General features: G+C 39.9%; 1 protein-coding gene and 2 long non-coding RNA genes across 3 annotated transcripts; all 3 read right to left on the reverse strand.

The window, feature by feature from the left end:
* Positions 1-2,862: 2,862 nt before the first annotated feature.
* LOC119481597 lies at positions 2,863-3,454 on the reverse strand. The gene is made up of 3 exons (XR_005205229.1): positions 3,362-3,454; positions 3,123-3,170; positions 2,863-2,973 (listed from the first exon to the last, which is right to left on the reverse strand). It is a non-coding gene; the product is annotated as an uncharacterized LOC119481597 (long non-coding RNA).
* A 1,430-nt stretch (positions 3,455-4,884) lies between these two features.
* On the reverse strand, positions 4,885-6,676 carry LOC119482144. Its single transcript, XM_037759564.1, has 6 exons — positions 6,631-6,676; positions 6,183-6,524; positions 5,935-5,991; positions 5,675-5,785; positions 5,546-5,580; positions 4,885-5,035 (listed from the first exon to the last, which is right to left on the reverse strand). Exons 1-6 carry the CDS (start codon positions 6,674-6,676, stop codon positions 4,943-4,945), a joined length of 684 nt encoding a protein of 227 aa, XP_037615492.1. The 3' UTR covers positions 4,885-4,942.
* A 6,950-nt stretch (positions 6,677-13,626) lies between these two features.
* On the reverse strand, positions 13,627-15,108 carry LOC119481596. The gene is made up of 3 exons (XR_005205228.1): positions 14,962-15,108; positions 14,008-14,197; positions 13,627-13,763 (listed from the first exon to the last, which is right to left on the reverse strand). It is a non-coding gene; the product is annotated as an uncharacterized LOC119481596 (long non-coding RNA).
* Positions 15,109-18,394: the final 3,286 nt, after the last annotated feature.

The raw sequence follows: 18,394 nt of genomic DNA on the forward strand, positions 1-18,394 counted from the left end.
GATTTGCATTTATATAGCGCCTCGCTCGAAGCGTTTTACACTACATGTAAGCATTCACACACACATTCATACACTGACGGCAGAAGCTGTCATGCAAGGTGCCAACCTGCCCATCAGGATCTAATCTCAATACACACCGATGGCACAGCCTTCGGAGCAGTTTGGGGATAAGGCAGGTTCCGTGCAGCACAGCCGGTGTGAGAAAAGTAAAGTGTTTTTTGAACATTAAAGCATGTAAACATGTTCAAGACACTCCAAATACAAGTATGCACCTGAAAATAAGCATTCCAGGTCCTCTTTAAGACTCATTTCTATGAAGCTTTGTAGTCTTTGCCGTTCTCCTTCCGTCCACCAGATGTCCTCAGACTTTCCCACCTGACTCCCACATCCACCTGCTCACCTGAGTCTCATTCTCCAATCATCCTGGGATATGTAAGTTTAAAACGTTGATTTAATAAAATGTCGGTCCTGATCGTAAATGCTTTTATGTCTGAATGTACAAGTGTCACACTGCTTCAGACACCTCTTAAAGAGATGCTGCACTATGTGAAGATAAAGCCGGGGTGTGAGTTTGACGTGTGACTTGCAATAAGGGAAGTGGTGATATTTTTGAGACTTATTTACAGCTGACATGATGCTCATTTTCTATATCTACAGTTACAACATAAACCTCACTTCACTTTTAAAACAGCATGATCAATTATTGTTCTTTGGGAACATGAAGGCCTTTGTTGTGTGAGGTCATGATGCAGAGAGCTGAAGGCCCAACTTCTTGTCGTATTTACTGTAGAAAACCTAATGAATACATTGATATCAACCATGTCATAGTAGCTTGTCGTAAAGGAGGCTAAATAACGCTCCAAACTTAAACTAAATTTTGGCGAGGAAAAACTATCATGGCCATTTTCAAAGGGGTTCCTTGACCTCTGACCTCCAGATATGTGAATGAAAATGGGTTCTATGGGTACCCTCGAGTCTCCCCCTGCAGAAATGCATGAAGAAATGTAAAAACAAATGTATGAATAAATATATAAAGAAAAGAATACAGAGATAGATAAGTTTGGGGAAACAAATAAGGGGTGAAATGCTAAGGGGAAATCATGCATAAATAAATAAATAATCACATAAATAAGTAAATACATTTAAAAATAATATAAAATAAATGTAAAAATATTTAATAAATACATAAATAAATAAAAGTGGAAATTAAACAGAAGAGTAAATAAATAGGCATCATGCATGCAAAAATAAAATAAAAATAATAAATAAATAAATACATAAATAAATAAATAAATAAATAAATATTCATGCAAAAATAAATGAATAAATTGAAAAGTTCCTACAAATAAATAAATAAGAGTGTAAATTAAACAGAAGAGTAAATAAATAAGGGATTTATTTTAAAGGTAAATAGATAAAAAAGCAAATTAAAACTGAGATTTTTGCTACTTTTAATGGCCTATTTGTTTATTTGTCAAGTCCTTTATTTATTTATTTATTTATTTATTTATTTATTCATTTATTTTTGATTCTGGCAGGTTCTGTGCAGCACAGCCGGTATGAGAAAGGTAAACTGAACCTATTTCTGTTTGTCTTCCTAGTCCATCTTTTATACATAGTGTTTTTAATTAATTTCACATGTATTATGATATCGCAATTAAAATACTCTGTTTTGACTATATGTACTGTATGGTTCTTCTTCTATCCTGCTCTTGAGGTGTTGAATTGTCTCACCCACATTTTATTTTTAGAAACCTTTAACAGTCCTCATGATTTTCACCTCAGTTGTGCTCCGACCACACTGTACTGCCTCTTCCTGTCAGACAAGTGATGTGTTCCTCACGCACTGCTGCAGACCTCCCTCTAACCCCTCAGTATAAGAGACTCTGGACAGGCTCGTCCTCCATCAAACATTAAAAACATATATTCTTTGACTCAGAGAAAGGAAATGCTCAGAATGAAAGCTCTGCATGCATCGGATCTTTATTGCAAAATGAAATGTTTTGGCAAGAGTGGTTCTTCCTCTCACCAACAAGCTCTACAAAAGCTCCAAAGCATATTGATATTATTACAGCATCAGCTCCAGTTATCTCCTGAGTCTTATCTGGTAGCAGCATAAATAACATTCGGCTCCGGCTGTCTTCTTTTTGCTTTCGGTTGAAATGTCACTGCTGCATAGTTCAGTTCATCAGAGTCCACATTCTGTAAGAAAAGTATTTACAGTCTTAATGTGGTGACTTGACATGATTTAAATTCCCAAGCGTCACTTGTGGACTGACTCAAATATTTCTCCATTCTCACCAGCTAGCTAGCTGGCTAATAAGCTGAGCTAAGCTGCTGCAGGAACGGTCCGTTGCGTTCTGAGTGAAGTGACTGATTCATGACAGAATGATTGTTTCTATTGGCCCAGAGCTAACGTGGGTGGTAGAAATGGACACAGCATGCTTGTTCTATTTGAGCAAATGGTCCCCATCTTTAGATATGTACTTTTTAATGATACGGCACGATTTTATAATTGATATCAAATTTTTTTGTGGACCCCCTGACAGAGAATCACTGCTCTAAAGTAGCTCAAACATGCAATTTCTTGTTACTTATCGGCCCATATACAGTATATGCATACAACTATATACATACAAACAAATACTATATAATTTCAGGGACAAGCTAATATTAGACGATACAATGTACTGTAGTCCCGGCTGTTAAAGTAAAGGATAACTTTGTATTCACCTCTCTTTGCTCTGGATTCTGTTTTTCTCCATCAGCTAAGAGACAGAAACAAAACATCTGGTCAGTTTTGCATATTGACACAACTTGAAGAGAATTTCCAGCAGCAACTAAACCAAACAGAAACAGTACCTGAAGTCTGAAGCTTCCTGTTTTTAACAACCAGACCGATGATGACCGCTACCAGGAAGACAGTCAGACCGCCCAGGATCATACTCGTCAGCTTTGCTGTTCCGTCACTCGCTTATACAGGAAATATCATGAAGTTAGACTCTATAGAGACTTGAGATCTGGCTCAAATTAAAATGGACTAAACTGAATCCAGCTGAACTGTTTTACCCTCAAACATTTGATAATCTGCACAATGATAGAAATCTTTAGGAGAGTCTTACTTTCACACTGGCTGTCCACGTCATCATGTGTCTCATTGCTGCCTTTTACTGAAATTAAGATAACTTTAGTCTTTATTGAATTTTGACATATTTGCATAATAATCACATTTTGTCAATGTTCAAATAATCACTTTGTTGTCTGTTTTGTTCGAAGACAACCTACAGTATATTAAATGTATAAACATAAATGACAGAAGAATGGGTACCAAAAGAAAGACAAGACTTTAGAATGACCTTACCTTCAACATTTAAACGTAGTACACTGAAAATTGGACGGCGACGTGAGTAAAACTCACAGAAATACAGTCCAGAGTCAGATGAATCCACGTCTTTGATTTTGAGAAAGAGAGTGGTGATGTTAGAGCTCATTTCAAATTTCAAATTTTGTACTCCATCACAGTATTTAACGTCACCATGAGCGTTGTACATAACAGTGATAAAGCTGGCCTTGGTTCTGTCCACCATTCTGGACCACCATGTCATAGAATCATGGCTTGACATGTTGGAGCACGTCAGTGTGACTTCTTCACCAGACTGAACCTCCACAGTCTGAAACTCAGAACCTGAGACAGAGATCCAGCCTGAAACACACAGCAGATTTACTCATAATTAAACAAAATTAACATTTCCTTTAGATAAACTTTTAAATAATTAGAAGTAGAGTAGAATAGACACAGTTGTACTCACTAAAGCTGCAGAGAGTTAAAGCTGTTATCAAGGTGAAGGTCTTCATGGTGCGTGTGACTGAAGCTCTGCAATGTCCGCAACTGAACTGAGCTCCAGTCAGGGTGCTTTCAAAGTAAAGAGGCGGGGTGTTAAACATGCAGCTTTCTAATAAGTCATCTGATGAAGGAAAGATGCAAACCGTGAGTCTCTCATCAGTTGAACGTTCTCACGATATGTAAGTGAAGAACCTTCTATTTTCTATGTGTTATGTACAGATGAAGACTTCAGTGGTTTACCATACAGATGCTGGTCATGTTTGTTTGTTCTATCCATGACAGCTGAATTAAGTCATTGGTTTTTAAAAATATAGATATATTTAGTACTAATAGAATAGCTGCTTACATGACGTCTGGTGGTAAATGGACTTGCATTTATATAGCGTCTCGCTCGAAGCGTTTTACACCACATTGACTGACAGCATTCACTCAGTCTTTGCCGTTCTCCATCCATCCACCAGATGCACTCAGACTTTCCTACCCGACTCCCACATCCACCTGCTCACCTGAGTCTCATTCTCCAATCACCCTGGAGGTATTTATACCAGTCCCCTTTTCCACCGTCAGTTGCCAGATCGTCAACGTTGCTTCGTTCCTTTGCTCTCCAGCCTCCTGAACCTCAACCCATCTTCCTGCCTTCCAGTGGTAATCCATTTTTCATTTCACACGTGTTGTGTTATCGCAATCAAAATACTCCGTTTTGACTATATGTACTGTATGGTTCTTCTTCTATCCTGCTCTTGAGGTTTTGAATTGTCTCAGACATATTTTTTTTTAGAAACCGTTAACAGGCCTCATGATTTTCACCTCAGTTGTGCTCCGACCACACTGTACTGCCTCTTCCTGTCAGACAAGTGATGTGTTCCTCACTCACTGCTGCCGACCTCCATCTAACCCCTCAGTATAAGAGACTCTGGACAGGCTCGTCTTCTATCAAACATTAAAAACATGTATTCTTGCAAATGAATGAATATCGGATCTTTATTGTAAAATTAAATGTTTTGGCAAGAGTGGTTCTTCCTCTCACCAACAAGCTCTACAAAAACTCCAAAGCATATTGATATTATTACAGCATCAGCTCCAGTTATCTCCTGAGTCTTATCTGGTAGCAGCATAAATAACATTCGACTCCGGCTGTCTTCTTTCTGCTCTCTGTTGAAATGTCACTGCTGCGTAGTTCAGCTCCACATTCTGTTAGAAAAGTATTTACAGTCTTAATGTGGTGACTTGACATGATTTTAATTCCCCACAATATACTGTAGCCACACAGATACTGGATTTTTGAGGCTGAAACTCATTTTGATATTTGGCCATTATTAATTTATAAATAGATTAGGGCTGTCACAGTTAACCTGATCATGCAAATTTGTTTTAGCGCCACTAATTTCTTTACACATTAATGCAACTTGTGATAGATTGTTGTGAAGATACTGGTATCATATGAAACTAAAAAACTTAAGGAATCCATTGGTAACCACCATGTCATACTAGCTTGTCAGGAAGGAGTTTAAATAACGCTCCAAACTTGTGCTACATTTTGATGAGAAAAAACTAGCATGGTCCTTTTCATAGAGGTCCCTTGACCTCTGACCTCAAGATATGTGAATGAAAATGGGTTTTTAAAAATGTGTGATTAATTTGCTGTGAGGCGACAGTGGTTATTAAACAATATATAAAAGTAAAGGATAACTTTGTATTCACCTCTCTTTGCTCTGGATTCTGTTCTTCTCCATCAGCTAAGAGACAGAAACAAAACATCTGGTCAGTTTTGCATTTTGACACAACTTGAAGAGAATTTCCAGCAGCAAGAAAACCAAACAGAAACAGTACCTGAAGTCTGCAGCTTCCTGACTTTAACAACCAGACCGATGATGACCGCTACCAGGAAGACAGTCAGACCGCCCAGGATCATACTCGTCAGCTTTGCTGTTCCGTCACTCACTTATACAGGAAAGATCATCAAGTTAGACTCTATAGAGACTTGAGATCTGGCTCAAATTAAAATGGACTAAACTGAATTCAGCTGAACTGTTTTACCCTCAAACATTTGATAATCTGCACAATGATAGAAATCTTTAGGAGAATCTTACTTTCACACTGGCTGCACTGGCTGTCCACGTCATCATGTGTCTCATTGCTGCCTTTTACTGAAATTAAGATAACTTTAGTCTTTATTTAATTTAGACATATTTGCATCATAATCACATTTTGTCAATGTTCAAATAGTCACTTTGTTGTCTGTTTTGTTAGAAGACAACATACAGTATATTAAATGTATAAACATAAATGACCGAAGAATGGGTACCAAAAGAAAGACAAGACTTTAGAATGACCTTACCTTCAACATTTAAACGTATTACACTGAGAGTTGGACGGCCATGTGAGAAAAACTCACAGAAATACGGTCCAGAGTCAGATGAATCCACGTCTTTGATTTTGAGAAAGAGAGTGGAGATGTTGGAGCTCATTTCAAATTTCAAATTTTGAACTCCATCACAGTATATAGCGTCACCATGAGCGTTGTACATAACAGTGATACAGCTGGCCTTGGTTCTGTCCACCATTCTGGACCACCATGTCGTAGAATCATGGCTTGACATGTTGGAGCACGTCAGTGTGACTTCTTCACCAGACTGAACCTCCACAGTCTGAAACTCAGAACCTGAGACAGAGATCCAGCCTGAAACACACAGCAGATTTACTCTCAATTAAACAAAATTAACATTTCCTTTAGATAAACTTTTAAATAAGTAGAAGTAGACCAGAATAGATGCAGTTGTACTCACTAAAGCTGCAGAGAGTTATAGCTGTTATCAAGGTGAAGGTCTTCATGGTGCGTGTGACTGAAGCTCTGCAATGTCCGCAACTGAACTGAGCTCCAGTCAGGGTGCTTTCAAAGTAAAGAGGCGGGGTGTTAAACATGCAGATTTCTAAGTTATCTGATGAAGGAGAGATGCAAACCGTGAGTTTCTCACCAGCTTAACATTCTCACGATATGTAAGTGAGGAACTTCCTATTTTCTGTGTTATTTACAGATGCTGGTCATGTTTGTTTGTTTGTTCTGCACAAGCTGTTGGTATCCATGACAGCTGAATTAGGTCATTAATTCTAAGAAATATAGATATTTTTAGTACCTAATAGAATAGCTGCTTACATGGCGTCCGGTGGTAAGCGTTTTACACTACATGTCAGCATTCACACAAACATTCATACACTGACGGCAGAAGCTGTCATGCAAGGTGCCAACCTGCCCATCAGGATCTAATCTCAATACACACCGATGGCACAGCCTTCGGAGCAGTTTGGGGATAAGGCAGGTTCCGTGCAGCACAGTCGGTGTGAGAAAAGTAACATTAAAGCATGTAAACATGTTCAAGACACTCCAAATACAAGTATGCACCTGAAAATAAGCATTCTAGGTACTCTTTAAGACTCATTTCTATGAAGCTTTGTAGTCTTTGCTGTTCTCCATCCGTCCACCAGATGCTCTCAGACTTTCCCACCTGACTCCCACATCTACCTGCTCATCTGAGTCTCATTCTCCATCACACTGGACGTATTTATAGCAGCCCCCTTTAACCCAGTCAGTTGCCAGATCGGCAATGTTGCTTCGTTCCTTTGCTCTCCAGCCTCCTGAACCTCAACCTATATCTGTCTTCCTGCCTTCCAGTGGTAATCCATTTTTTATACATTTTAATTCATTTCACATGTATTATGATATCACAATCAAAATACTCCGATTTGACTATATGTACTGTATGGTTCTTCTATCCTGCTCTTGAGGTGTTGAATTGTCTGACCCACATTTTATTTTTAGAAACCGTTAACACGCCTCATGATTTTCACCTCAGTTGTGCTCTGACCACACTGTACTGCCTCTTCCTGTCAGACAAGTGATGCGTTCCTCACTCACTGCTGCCGACCTCCATCTAACCCCTCAGTATAAGAGACTCCGGACAGGCTCGTCCTCCATCAAACACCAAACATATATTCTTTGAACTGACAGAAAGGAAATGCTCAGAATGAAAGCTCTGCATGCATCGAATCTTTATTGCAAAATGAAATGTTTTGGCAAGAGTGGTTCTTCCTCTCACCAACAAGCTCTACAAAAGCTCCAAAGCATATTGATATTATTACAGCATCAGCTCCAGTTATCTCCTGAGTCTTATCTGGTAGCAGCATAAATAACATTCGGCTCCGGCTGTCTTCTTTCTGCTCTCGGTTGAAATGTCACTGCTGCGTAGTTCAGTTCATCAGAGTCCACATTCTGTAAGAAAAGTATTTACAGTCTTAATGTGGTGACTTGACATGATTTTAATCCCCTAAATATACTGTAGCCACACAGATACTGGATTTTTGAAGCTGACACCTTTTTTGATATTTGGCCATTATTCATTTATAAATAGATTAGGGCTGTCAAAGTTAACACGATCATGCAAATTTGTTTTAACGCCACTAATTTCTTTAACACATTAATGCAACTTGTGATAGATTGTTGTGAAGATACTGGTATCATATGAAACTAGAAAACTTAAGAAATCCATTGGTAACCACCATGTCATACTATCTGGTCAGGAAGGAGTTTAAATAACGCTCCAAACTTGTGCTACATTTTGATGAGGAAAAACTAGCATGGCCATTTTCATAGAGGTCCCTTGACCTCTGACCTCAAGATATGTGAATGAAAATGGGTTCTTAAAAAATGTTCAATAACTTGCTGTGAGGCGACAGTGGTTATTAAACAATATATAAAAGTAAAGGATAACTTTGTATTCACCTCTCTTTGCTCTGGATTCTGTTCTTCTCCATCAGCTAAGAGACAGAAACAAAATATCTGGTCAGTTTTGCATTTTGACACAACTTGAAGAGAGTTTACAGCAGCAACTAAACCAAACAGAAACAGTACCTGTCTGAAGCTTCCTGACTTTAACAACCAGACCGATGATGACCATTACCAGGAAGACAGTCAGACCGCCCAGGATCATACTCGTCAGCTTTGCTGTTCCGTCACTCACTTATACAGGAAATATCATCAAGTTAGACTCTATAGAGACTTGAGATCTGGCTCAAATTAAAATGGACCAAACTGAATTCAGCTGAACTGTTTTACCCTCAAACATTTGATAATCTGCACAATGATAGAAATCTTTAGGAGAGTCTTACTTTCACACTGGCTGTCCACGTCATCAGGTGTCTCATTGCTGCCTTTTACTGAAATTAAGATAACTTTAGTCTTTATTTAATTATGACATATTTGCATCATAATCACATTTTGTCAATGTTCAAATAGTCACTTTGTTGTCTGTTTTGTTCGAAGACAACCTACAGTATATTAAATGTATAAACATAAATGACCGAAGAATGGGTACCAAAAGAAAGACAAGACATTAGAATGACCTTACCTTTAACATTCAAACGTATTACACTGAGAGTTGGACGGCCACGTGAGAAAAACTCACAGAAATACGGTCCAGAGTCAGATAAATCCACGTGTTTGATTTTGAGAAAGAGAGTGGTGATGTTGGAGCTCATTTCATATTTCAACTTTTGAACTCCATCACAGTATTTAATGTCACCATGAGCGTTGTACATAACAGTGATACAGCTGGCCTTGGTTCTGTCCACCAGTCTGGACCACCATGTCGTAGAATCATGGTTTGACATGTTGGAGCACGTCAGTGTGACTTCTTCACCAGACTGAACCTCCACAGTCTGAAACTCAGAACCTGAGACAGAGATCCAGCCTGAAACAAACAGCAGATTTAGTTTAAATTAAACAAAATTAACATTTCCTTTAGATAAACTTTTAAATAAGTAGAAGTAGACCAGAATAGATGCAGTTGTACTCACTAAAGCTGCAGAGAGTTATAGCTGTTATCAAGGTGAAGGTCTTCATGGTGCGTGTGACTGAAGCTCTGCAATGTCCGCAACTGAGCTGAGCTCCAGTCAGGGTGCTTTCAAAGTAAAGAGGCGGGGTGTTAAACATGGAGAATCAGTCATCTGATGAAGGAAAGATGCAAACCGTGAGTCTCTCATCAGTTGAACGTTCTCACGATATGTAAGTGAAGAACCTTCTATTTTCTGTGTGTTATGTACAGATGAAGACTTCAGTGGTTTACCATACAGATGCTTGTCATGTTTGTTTGTTCCATCCATGACAGCTGAATTAAGTCATTGGTTTTTAGAAATATAGATATTTTTAGTACCTAATAGAATAGCTGCTTACATGACGTCTGGTGGTAAATGGACTTGCATTTATATAGCGCCTCGCTCGAAGCGTTTTACACCACATTGACTGACAGCATTCACTCAGTCTTTGCCGTTCTCCATCCGTCCACCAGATGCACTCAGACTTTCCTACCCGACTCCCACATCCACCTACTCACCTGAGTCTCATTCTCCAATCACCCTGGAGGTATTTATACCAGCCCCCTTTTCCACCGTCAGTTGCCAGATCGTCAACGTTGCTTCGTTCCTTTGCTCTCTAGCCTCCTGAACCTCAACCCATCTTCCTGCCTTCCAGTGGTAATCCATTTTTCATTTCACACGTGTTGTGTTATCGCAATCAAAATACTCCATTTTGACTATATGTACTGTAGGGTTCTTCTTCTATCCTGCTCTTGAGGTTTTGAATTGTCTCAGACATATTTTTTTTTAGAAACCGTTAACAGGCCTCATGATTTTCACCTCAGTTGTGCTCCGACCACACTGTACTGCCTCTTCCTGTCAGACAAGTGATGTGTTCCTCACTCACTGCTGCAGACCTCCCTCTAACCCCTCAGTATAAGAGACTCTGGACAGGCTCGTCTTCTATCAAACATTAAAAACATGTATTCTTGCAAATGAATGAATATCGGATCTTTATTGTAAAATTAAATGTTTTGGCAAGAGTGGTTCTTCCTCTCACCAACAAGCTCTACAAAAGCTCTAAAGCATATTGATATTATTACAGCATCAGCTCCAGTTATCTCCTGAGTCTTATCTGGTAGCAGCATAAATAACATTCGGCTCCGGCTGTCTTCTTTCTGCTCTCTGTTGAAATGTCACTGCTGCGTAGTTCAGTTCATCAGAGTCCACATTCTGTAAGAAAAGTATTTACAGTCTTAATGTGGTGACTTGACATGATTTAAATTCCCACAATATACTGTAGCCCAACAGATACTGGACTTTTGAGGCTGAAACTCATTTTGATCTTTAGCTGAGAAGCTTTTTGTGTTCTATAATAATATTAATTCATAAATATAGTAGATACGATTAATAAAGATTGTTAATAAGACTCCCTTATAGGATGGTGACGAAGATATTTATAAAGCGTGACATTTTAAAGTTGTTGGTGCTCTCTAATGGACAAACTATAAAAAGGAGAGTTTCTAAAGCAGGGGTTCTCAAACGTTTTGGGGCCAGAGGCCCCTTAAAGGGAAGGAAATATTCCAAGGACTCCTCATAATCGTAACATAGATTATGCATACTTCAGATCAGTTTAATAGTTATAAACAGAAACACATTTCAATGTGAATCATGTTAACATCACTTTGTTACACGGCTGTGTTGAATACTCCATTCTGATTGGTCAATCACGGCGTTCTGCGTTCTGTTATTTCTTTAACAGACCGTTGCTATGTATAACAGACCGTTGCTATGTATAACAGACCGTTGCTATGTATAGCAGACCGTTGCTATGTATAAAAGACTGTTGCTATGTATAGCAGACCGTTGATATGTATAGCAGACCGTTGCTATGTATAACAGACCGTTGCTATGTATAACAGGCTGTTGCTATGTATGACAGGCCGTTGCTATGTATAGCAGACCGTTGCTATGTATAAAAGACTGTTGCTATGTATAGCAGACCGTTGATATGTATAGCAGACTGTTGCTATGTATAAAAGACCGTTGCTATGTATAGCAGACCGTTGCTATGTATAAAAGTCTGTTGCTATGTATAGCAGGCCGTTGCTTTGTATAGCAGGCCGTTGCTATGTATAGCAGACCGTTGCTATGTATAAAAGACTGTTGCTATGTATAGCAGACCGTTGCTATGTATAAAAGACCGTTGCTATGTATAGCAGGCCGTTGATATGTATAGCAGGCCGTTGCTATGTATAGCAGGCCGTTGCTATGTATAGCAGGCCGTTGCTATGTATAGCAGACCGTTGCTATGTATAGCAGACTGTTGCTATGTATAACAGACCGTTGCTATGTATAAAAGACCGTTGCTATGTATAGCAGGCCGTTGATATGTATAACAGGCCGTTGCTATGTATAGCAGGCCGTTGCTATGTATAGCAGGCCGTTGCTATGTATAGCAGACCGTTGCTATGTATAGCAGACTGTTGCTATGTATCGCAGACCGTTGCTATGTATAGCAGACCGTTGCTATGTATAGCAGTTCTGATGTCGGACTCTGTTGGACCGTTTTTATGTCAACTTATTGATTTCTTCAGTAAGTAGCCGTGTAATAAGCGTGATAATGTACAGCTAGCGGGCCATTGTTGTGAAAGAATCCCCTTCAGGGCGATGAGTGACCACCGGCATCACCCTGTCGGGGTTTCTTTCACAACAATGACCGGCTCGCTGTACATTATCCCTTATTTGTTTTGCCCTGATATTCTGGGTGCTTTGTAACCAGCTTTAGATTGGCTTCATAGCTTCATAGCTTAGCTTCATGGCTTTGTTGGCTGAAGACACATGACGCATTTTGGTCTCCCGTCGCCGTCGATAGATAGAACTGTCGTCATATTTACTCAATTTAGCTAGTCTGGGTTTAGCGTCGCTGACGATGTGGACTGACTCAACTAACTAAGCTAAGCAGCATAACCGGTCCGTTGCACCACCACCTCTTTAAAGTATTAAAACGTATCATTGACTCACCTCATACTGTTGTGAGTTCTGGTCTTCACTGGCAGCTGAATGAAAGAGACCATATGTTTAATCCTGATTTACAATCCTTTGTTGCTATTTTGTAGTTCTTCATCATTCTGACACACACTAATGCAGAATATATAGAAACAATCAACCAGAAATAAGATGTCCAGCAGCTCTCATGAAGTACCTGTCTGAAGCGTCCTGACTTTAACAGCCAGTCCGATGATGACCGCTACCAGGAAAACAGTCAGACCGCCCAGGATCATGCTCATCAGCTTCGTTATTCCATCCCATTCTTTTACAGGAAAGATTGTTAAATGAGACTCTGTACATTTAATCTGTAGTTGCTTGAGATCTGATTAATATTTAAATGGACCAATGTAAATTTAAGTTGATAGTATTCCATCTAAAGGCCACATCGATCAAAAGACGGACCAAACTTTACAACGATCTTACCTTGAACTTCTAAATATGTTGCATCATGAATAATCGGATTTCCCGTGATGTAAAATCCGCAGAAATACAGTCCAGAGTCAGATGAATTCACGTATTTGATTTTGAGAAAAACAGTAGAGATGTTGGAGCTCATTTCAAATTTTCTATTTTGAAACTCATCGAACAATTCATAATTAAAAGGCTCGAACATAAAGGAGATAGCGAGGGGCTGGGATCTCTTGACCACTCTGAACCAGATTATCTGAGCTTTAGAACTTGAAAAGTTGGAGCACTTCAGTGTGACTTCTTCACCAGACTGAGCCTCCGCAGTCTGAAACTCAGAACCTGAGACAGAGATCCAGCCTGAAACACACAGCAGATTAACTCTCAATAAAACAAAATGAACATTTCCTTTAAAAAAACTAGTTTCAATTCTGGTGGGTTAAAGTTTCCAAAGTTGTAGATACAGTTGTACTCACTAAAGCTGCGGAGAGTTAAAGCTGTTATCAAGGTGAAGGTCTTCATGGTGCGTGTGACTGAAGCTCTGCAATGTCCGCAACTGACCTGAGCTCCAGTCAGGGTGCTTTCAAAGTAAAGAGGCAGATTTCTAATCAGTCATCTGATGAAGGAAAGATGCAAACCGTCAGTTTCTCACCAGCTGAACATTCTCACGATATGTAAGTGAGGAACTTCCTATTTTCTATGTGTTATTTACAGACGCAGACTTGGGTGGTTTACTATACAGGTGCTGGCCATGTTTGTGTGGTATCCATGACAGCTGAATTAAAGGTTCTGTATACGATATCTAGATCATTAATAAAACAGAAAACAACTATATAAAGATATAGAGGAATAATGTCTACCTGAGCAGAGAATGAAGTCGCTCTCCCTCTGTGTTTGTGTTGTAATCCCAGTTTCTCCATGCTTTGTTGACATGGCCGTGCCGACCGTGCGTGCATGTTCTGCAATATCCGCAACTGAACTGAGCTCCAGTCAGGGTGCTTTCAAAGTAAAGAGGCGGGGTGTTAAACATGCAGATTTCTAATCAGTCATCTGATGAAGGAAAGATGCAAACCGTGAGTCTCTCACCAGTCGAACGTTCTCACGATATGTAAGTGAAGAACCTTCTATTTTCGATGTGTTATCAGATGCAGACTTGTGTGGTTTACCATAAGCTGGTCATGTTTGTTTCTTCTATCCATGACAGCTGAATTAAAGGTCCTCTATATGATATCCAGAGCATTAATATAGCAGCAAACAACTATCTAAAGATAAAGAGGAGTAATGTCTACCTGAGCAGAGAATGAAGTCACCCAATTACAGGTAAACACTGTTAGCTCTGTCAGCACTGTTGCTGTTATTTTAGATGTTAGTGCTGGTAGCACATTTAGCCAGTAGCCGTCGTCATGTTGAGAGCTGTATTGAGGAAATAAAAATGCTCACATTGTGTCACATTAAGCACCTTTAAGTAATAAATATAAATAAATAAATATATATATAGGTATATTTGTATTTATCAATACTGCAAATAACAGTTAACACACTGTTATACCAACCCAATATAACCAGGCTGTGATGCCAAATTGACTTTTTCATTTTAATTTTGTTGGTTATTTATATATATTTTTTGGCCCGCCACCACCTCCCCTCTTCAGAGGACTACATTTACTTTGTTTTTATTCTTTTTCAAATTAGTAGTCAATGAAGGAAACAGAACACAGACATCTTAAACTTTATTTGTAGAGAGTTTTGACCAAACAGGCCTCATGATTTTCACTTCCCGTCTATTCCTGTATGACAAGTGCTGTATACCTCACCTCCTCCACTGCTGCAGACCTCCATCTAACCCTCAGTCATCAATGTCCTCATGGCTGCTCCTCCATCAAACACCAATCAAGACTAACTTTGACAGGAAAGACTCAGAAACTGCTCACTTACCCAGGCCATGTCCTCTCCTCTCCTCTCCCCAGACCTGCCATCCTCAGACCATCCACTAGATGTCCTCACACTCTCTTGCCAGTCCTGGTCACCTGACATCCCATCCCACCTACACACCTGTTCCCACTTTCCTCATCACACCTGCAGTTCATGACCGGACCTTTTCCACTCACTGTTTGCCAGATCGTCCTAGTTGCAACGTGCTTCTCGTCTGTGTTTTCTAGTGTCTGCCTCGTTGGATTTGTTTGGAATGGCTTTCTGGTTTTGACCTTTTCCTGCCTCAGGACTCCTTTTATTATGTACCGAAAATGAACATCCATGGCCTCCACTATTTCTGACAACGTCAACAAACACGTCACAGCTCGTGAACTCTGAGTTTTCAGAAACTTTCCACTTACGAGGTCGTGAATACGAAATGAGGGGGCATTCATATGGACTCATCTCGTAAACACAGTAAACACGGTAAACACGGTAAACACGGTAAACACGGTAAACACGACTCCATTTGAAGGCACCATATGTTTCACAAATACATTTTCTAACTTTCCAAACAGCTGACTGCAACACTATGATGTCGGAGCCTTTTTTTTTTTTTTTAATACTTTATTTCAAAAGTTCAATACAGTATATTCTTAAACATGTTTAGATTATTCAGAAGCCGTCTATCTGCTGGCAGCGTAAACAACACGAGTCTCCACTTCCCTCTCTGAGGCAGGCCTCCTGTTCCTCACTGTTGAGTACAAAGTCAGCGCTGCGACTCTCAGCTCATCACAGTCCACATTCTGTAAAGAGAGCACACGGTAACACGTGTCAAATAGCTGAGTTCGTGAGAAAAACAAACCACCACCTCTTTAAAGTATTAAAACATATCATTGACTCACCTCATACTGTTGTGAGTTCTGGTCTTCACTGGCAGCTGAATGAAAGAGACAATATGTTTAATCTTAATTTACAATCCTTTGCTGTTATTACACGATTTTGTAGTTCTTCATCATACTGACACACATTAATGCAGAATATATAAAAACAATCAACCAGAAATGAGATTTCCAGCAGCTCTCATGAAGTACCTGTCTGCAGCTTCCTGTTTTTAACAACCAGACCGATGATGACCGCTACCAGGAAACCAGTCAGACCGCCCAGGATCACACTCATCAGCTTTCCTGTTATGTCACTCCCTAATACAGGAAAGATCATCAAGTTAGACTCTATTTTTTCTATAGAGACTTGAGATCTGGCTCAAATTAAAATGGACCAAACTGAAATCAGCTGAACTGTTTTATGCTCAAACATTTGATAATCTGCACAATGATAGAAATCTTTAGGAGAATCTTACTTTCACACTGGCTGCACTGGCTGTCCACGTCTTCATGTGTCTCATTGCTGCCTTTTCCTGAAATTAAGATAACTTTAGTCTTTATTTAAAGGGACTATTTGTAACTTTTCAAGCGTATAAATGTAGCGGGTCGGCACACATGCGCGTTCGCATATGCGCGCTCGCGTGTGGCTGGAGCCTCGTCTCCGCTGCCTGCTCTCCTTCACTCGGACAGCGCGCGTCCTCGTTGTCTTGCTCCACCTCTAGACGTGAACGCGCGCTCACTCCACACTGCAGAAGAGTTAGTTTAGCTCTGAGAATATCTAGTGAATGCACAGTGGACGTTTGTGCAGAAATAACTGCTGCAGCTCCTCCAGACCAACAGAGGTTTCCCGTGTCTTGTGAAGTGACGGAGCTCTACAGAGATTTACGTTGTCTTCTCGTTACCGGTGTCTCCTCTACTCTCTCCGGCTACGGGCGGAGAGAGCAGGGAGACACGCTGCAGAGCCCCGCTGCTTCAGCCTGCACTTAGGCAGGAAAAGCCAACACTAGGATCAGCATTGATTCATGGAGAGACCTTCGTCTGGTCAGCTAACATTACTGCCAAGCAGCTGAAATATAGAGTGATATTGTGATTTTAACTGACGTGTGTCGCATCACTGTTTAGAGCGATGCTCGTTCAGGTATATTTAGAGCGAGCAAGCGCGAGCCCGACGCTGACTTTTGTTGATTTCACGGCCACAGGTGTCGCAGTTAAGAAGCATTTCTGAAAGTTACAAATAGTCCCTTTAATTTAGACATATTTGCATCATAATCACATTTTGTCAATGTTCAAATAGTCACTTTGTTGTCTGTTTTGTTAGAAGACAACATACAGTATATTAAATGTATAAACAGAAATGACTGAAGAATGGGTACCAAAAGAAAGACAAGACTTTAGAATGACCTTACCTTCAAAATTTATCGTATTACACTGAAAGTTGGACGGGTACTTGAGTAAAACTCACAGAAATACAGTCCAGAGTCCGATAAATCCACGTCTTTGATTTTGAGAGAGACAGTGGAGATGTTGGAAATCATTTCAAATTTTGAAATTTGACCTTGATCACAGTGTGAACCGCCGCTATTAGCATTGAACATAATAGAGATACAGCTGGCCTTGGTTCTGTCCACCATTCTGGACCACCATATCATAGAATCAATGCTGGACATGTTGGAGCACGTCAGTGTGACATTTTCACCAGACTGAACCTCAACAGTCTGAGACTCAGAAACTGATACAGAGATCCAGCCTGAAACAAACAACAGATTTACTCTCAATTAAACAAAATGAACATTTCCTTTAAATAAACTTTTAAATAAGTAGAAGTAGAGTAGAATAGACACAGTTGTACTCACTAAAGCTGCAGAGAGTTAAAGCTGTTATCAAGGTGAAGGTCTTCATGGTGCGTGTGACTGAAGCTCTGCAATGTCCGCAACTGAACTGAGCTCCAGTCAGGGTGCTTTCAAAGTAAAGAGGCGGGGTGTTAAACATGGAGAATCAGTCATCTGATGAAGGAAAGATGCAAACCGTGAGTCTCTCATCAGTTGAACGTTCTCACGATATGTAAGTGAAGAACCTTCTATTTTCTATGTGTTATGTACAGATGAAGACTTCAGTGGTTTACCATACAGATGCTGGTCATGTTTGTTTGTTCTATCCATGACAGCTGAATTAAGTCATTGGTTTTTAAAAATATAGATATTTTTAGTACCTAATAGAATAGCTGCTTACATGACGTCCGGTGGTAAATGGACTTGCATTTATACAGCGCCTCGCTCAAAGCGTTTTACACCACATTGACTGACAGCATTCACTCAGTCTTTGCCGTTCTCCATCTGTCCACCAGATGCACTCAGACTTTCCCACCCGACTCCTACATCCACCTGCTCACCTGAGTCTCATTCTCCAATCACCCTGGAGGTATTTATACCAGCCCCCTTTTCCCCAGTCAGTT

This window comes from Sebastes umbrosus, chromosome 22 (genome assembly GCF_015220745.1).
Source record: "Sebastes umbrosus isolate fSebUmb1 chromosome 22, fSebUmb1.pri, whole genome shotgun sequence".
Lineage (NCBI taxonomy): Eukaryota > Metazoa > Chordata > Actinopteri > Perciformes > Sebastidae > Sebastes > Sebastes umbrosus.

Excerpts from the sequence above, each read along its gene's own strand:
- LOC119482144 (XM_037759564.1), bottom strand. The coding sequence starts at position 6,676 with ATGAAGACCTTCACCTTGATAACAGCTATAACTCTCTGCAGCTTTA. Across the intron at positions 5,581-5,674 it reads CAGGAAGCTGCAGACTTCAG|CTGATGGAGAAGAACAGAAT; the intron begins GTACTGTTTCTG and ends TCTGTCTCTTAG. Across the intron at positions 5,036-5,545 it reads AGAATCCAGAGCAAAGAGAG|AATGTGGAGCTGAACTACGC; the intron begins GTGAATACAAAG and ends CTTTTCTAACAG.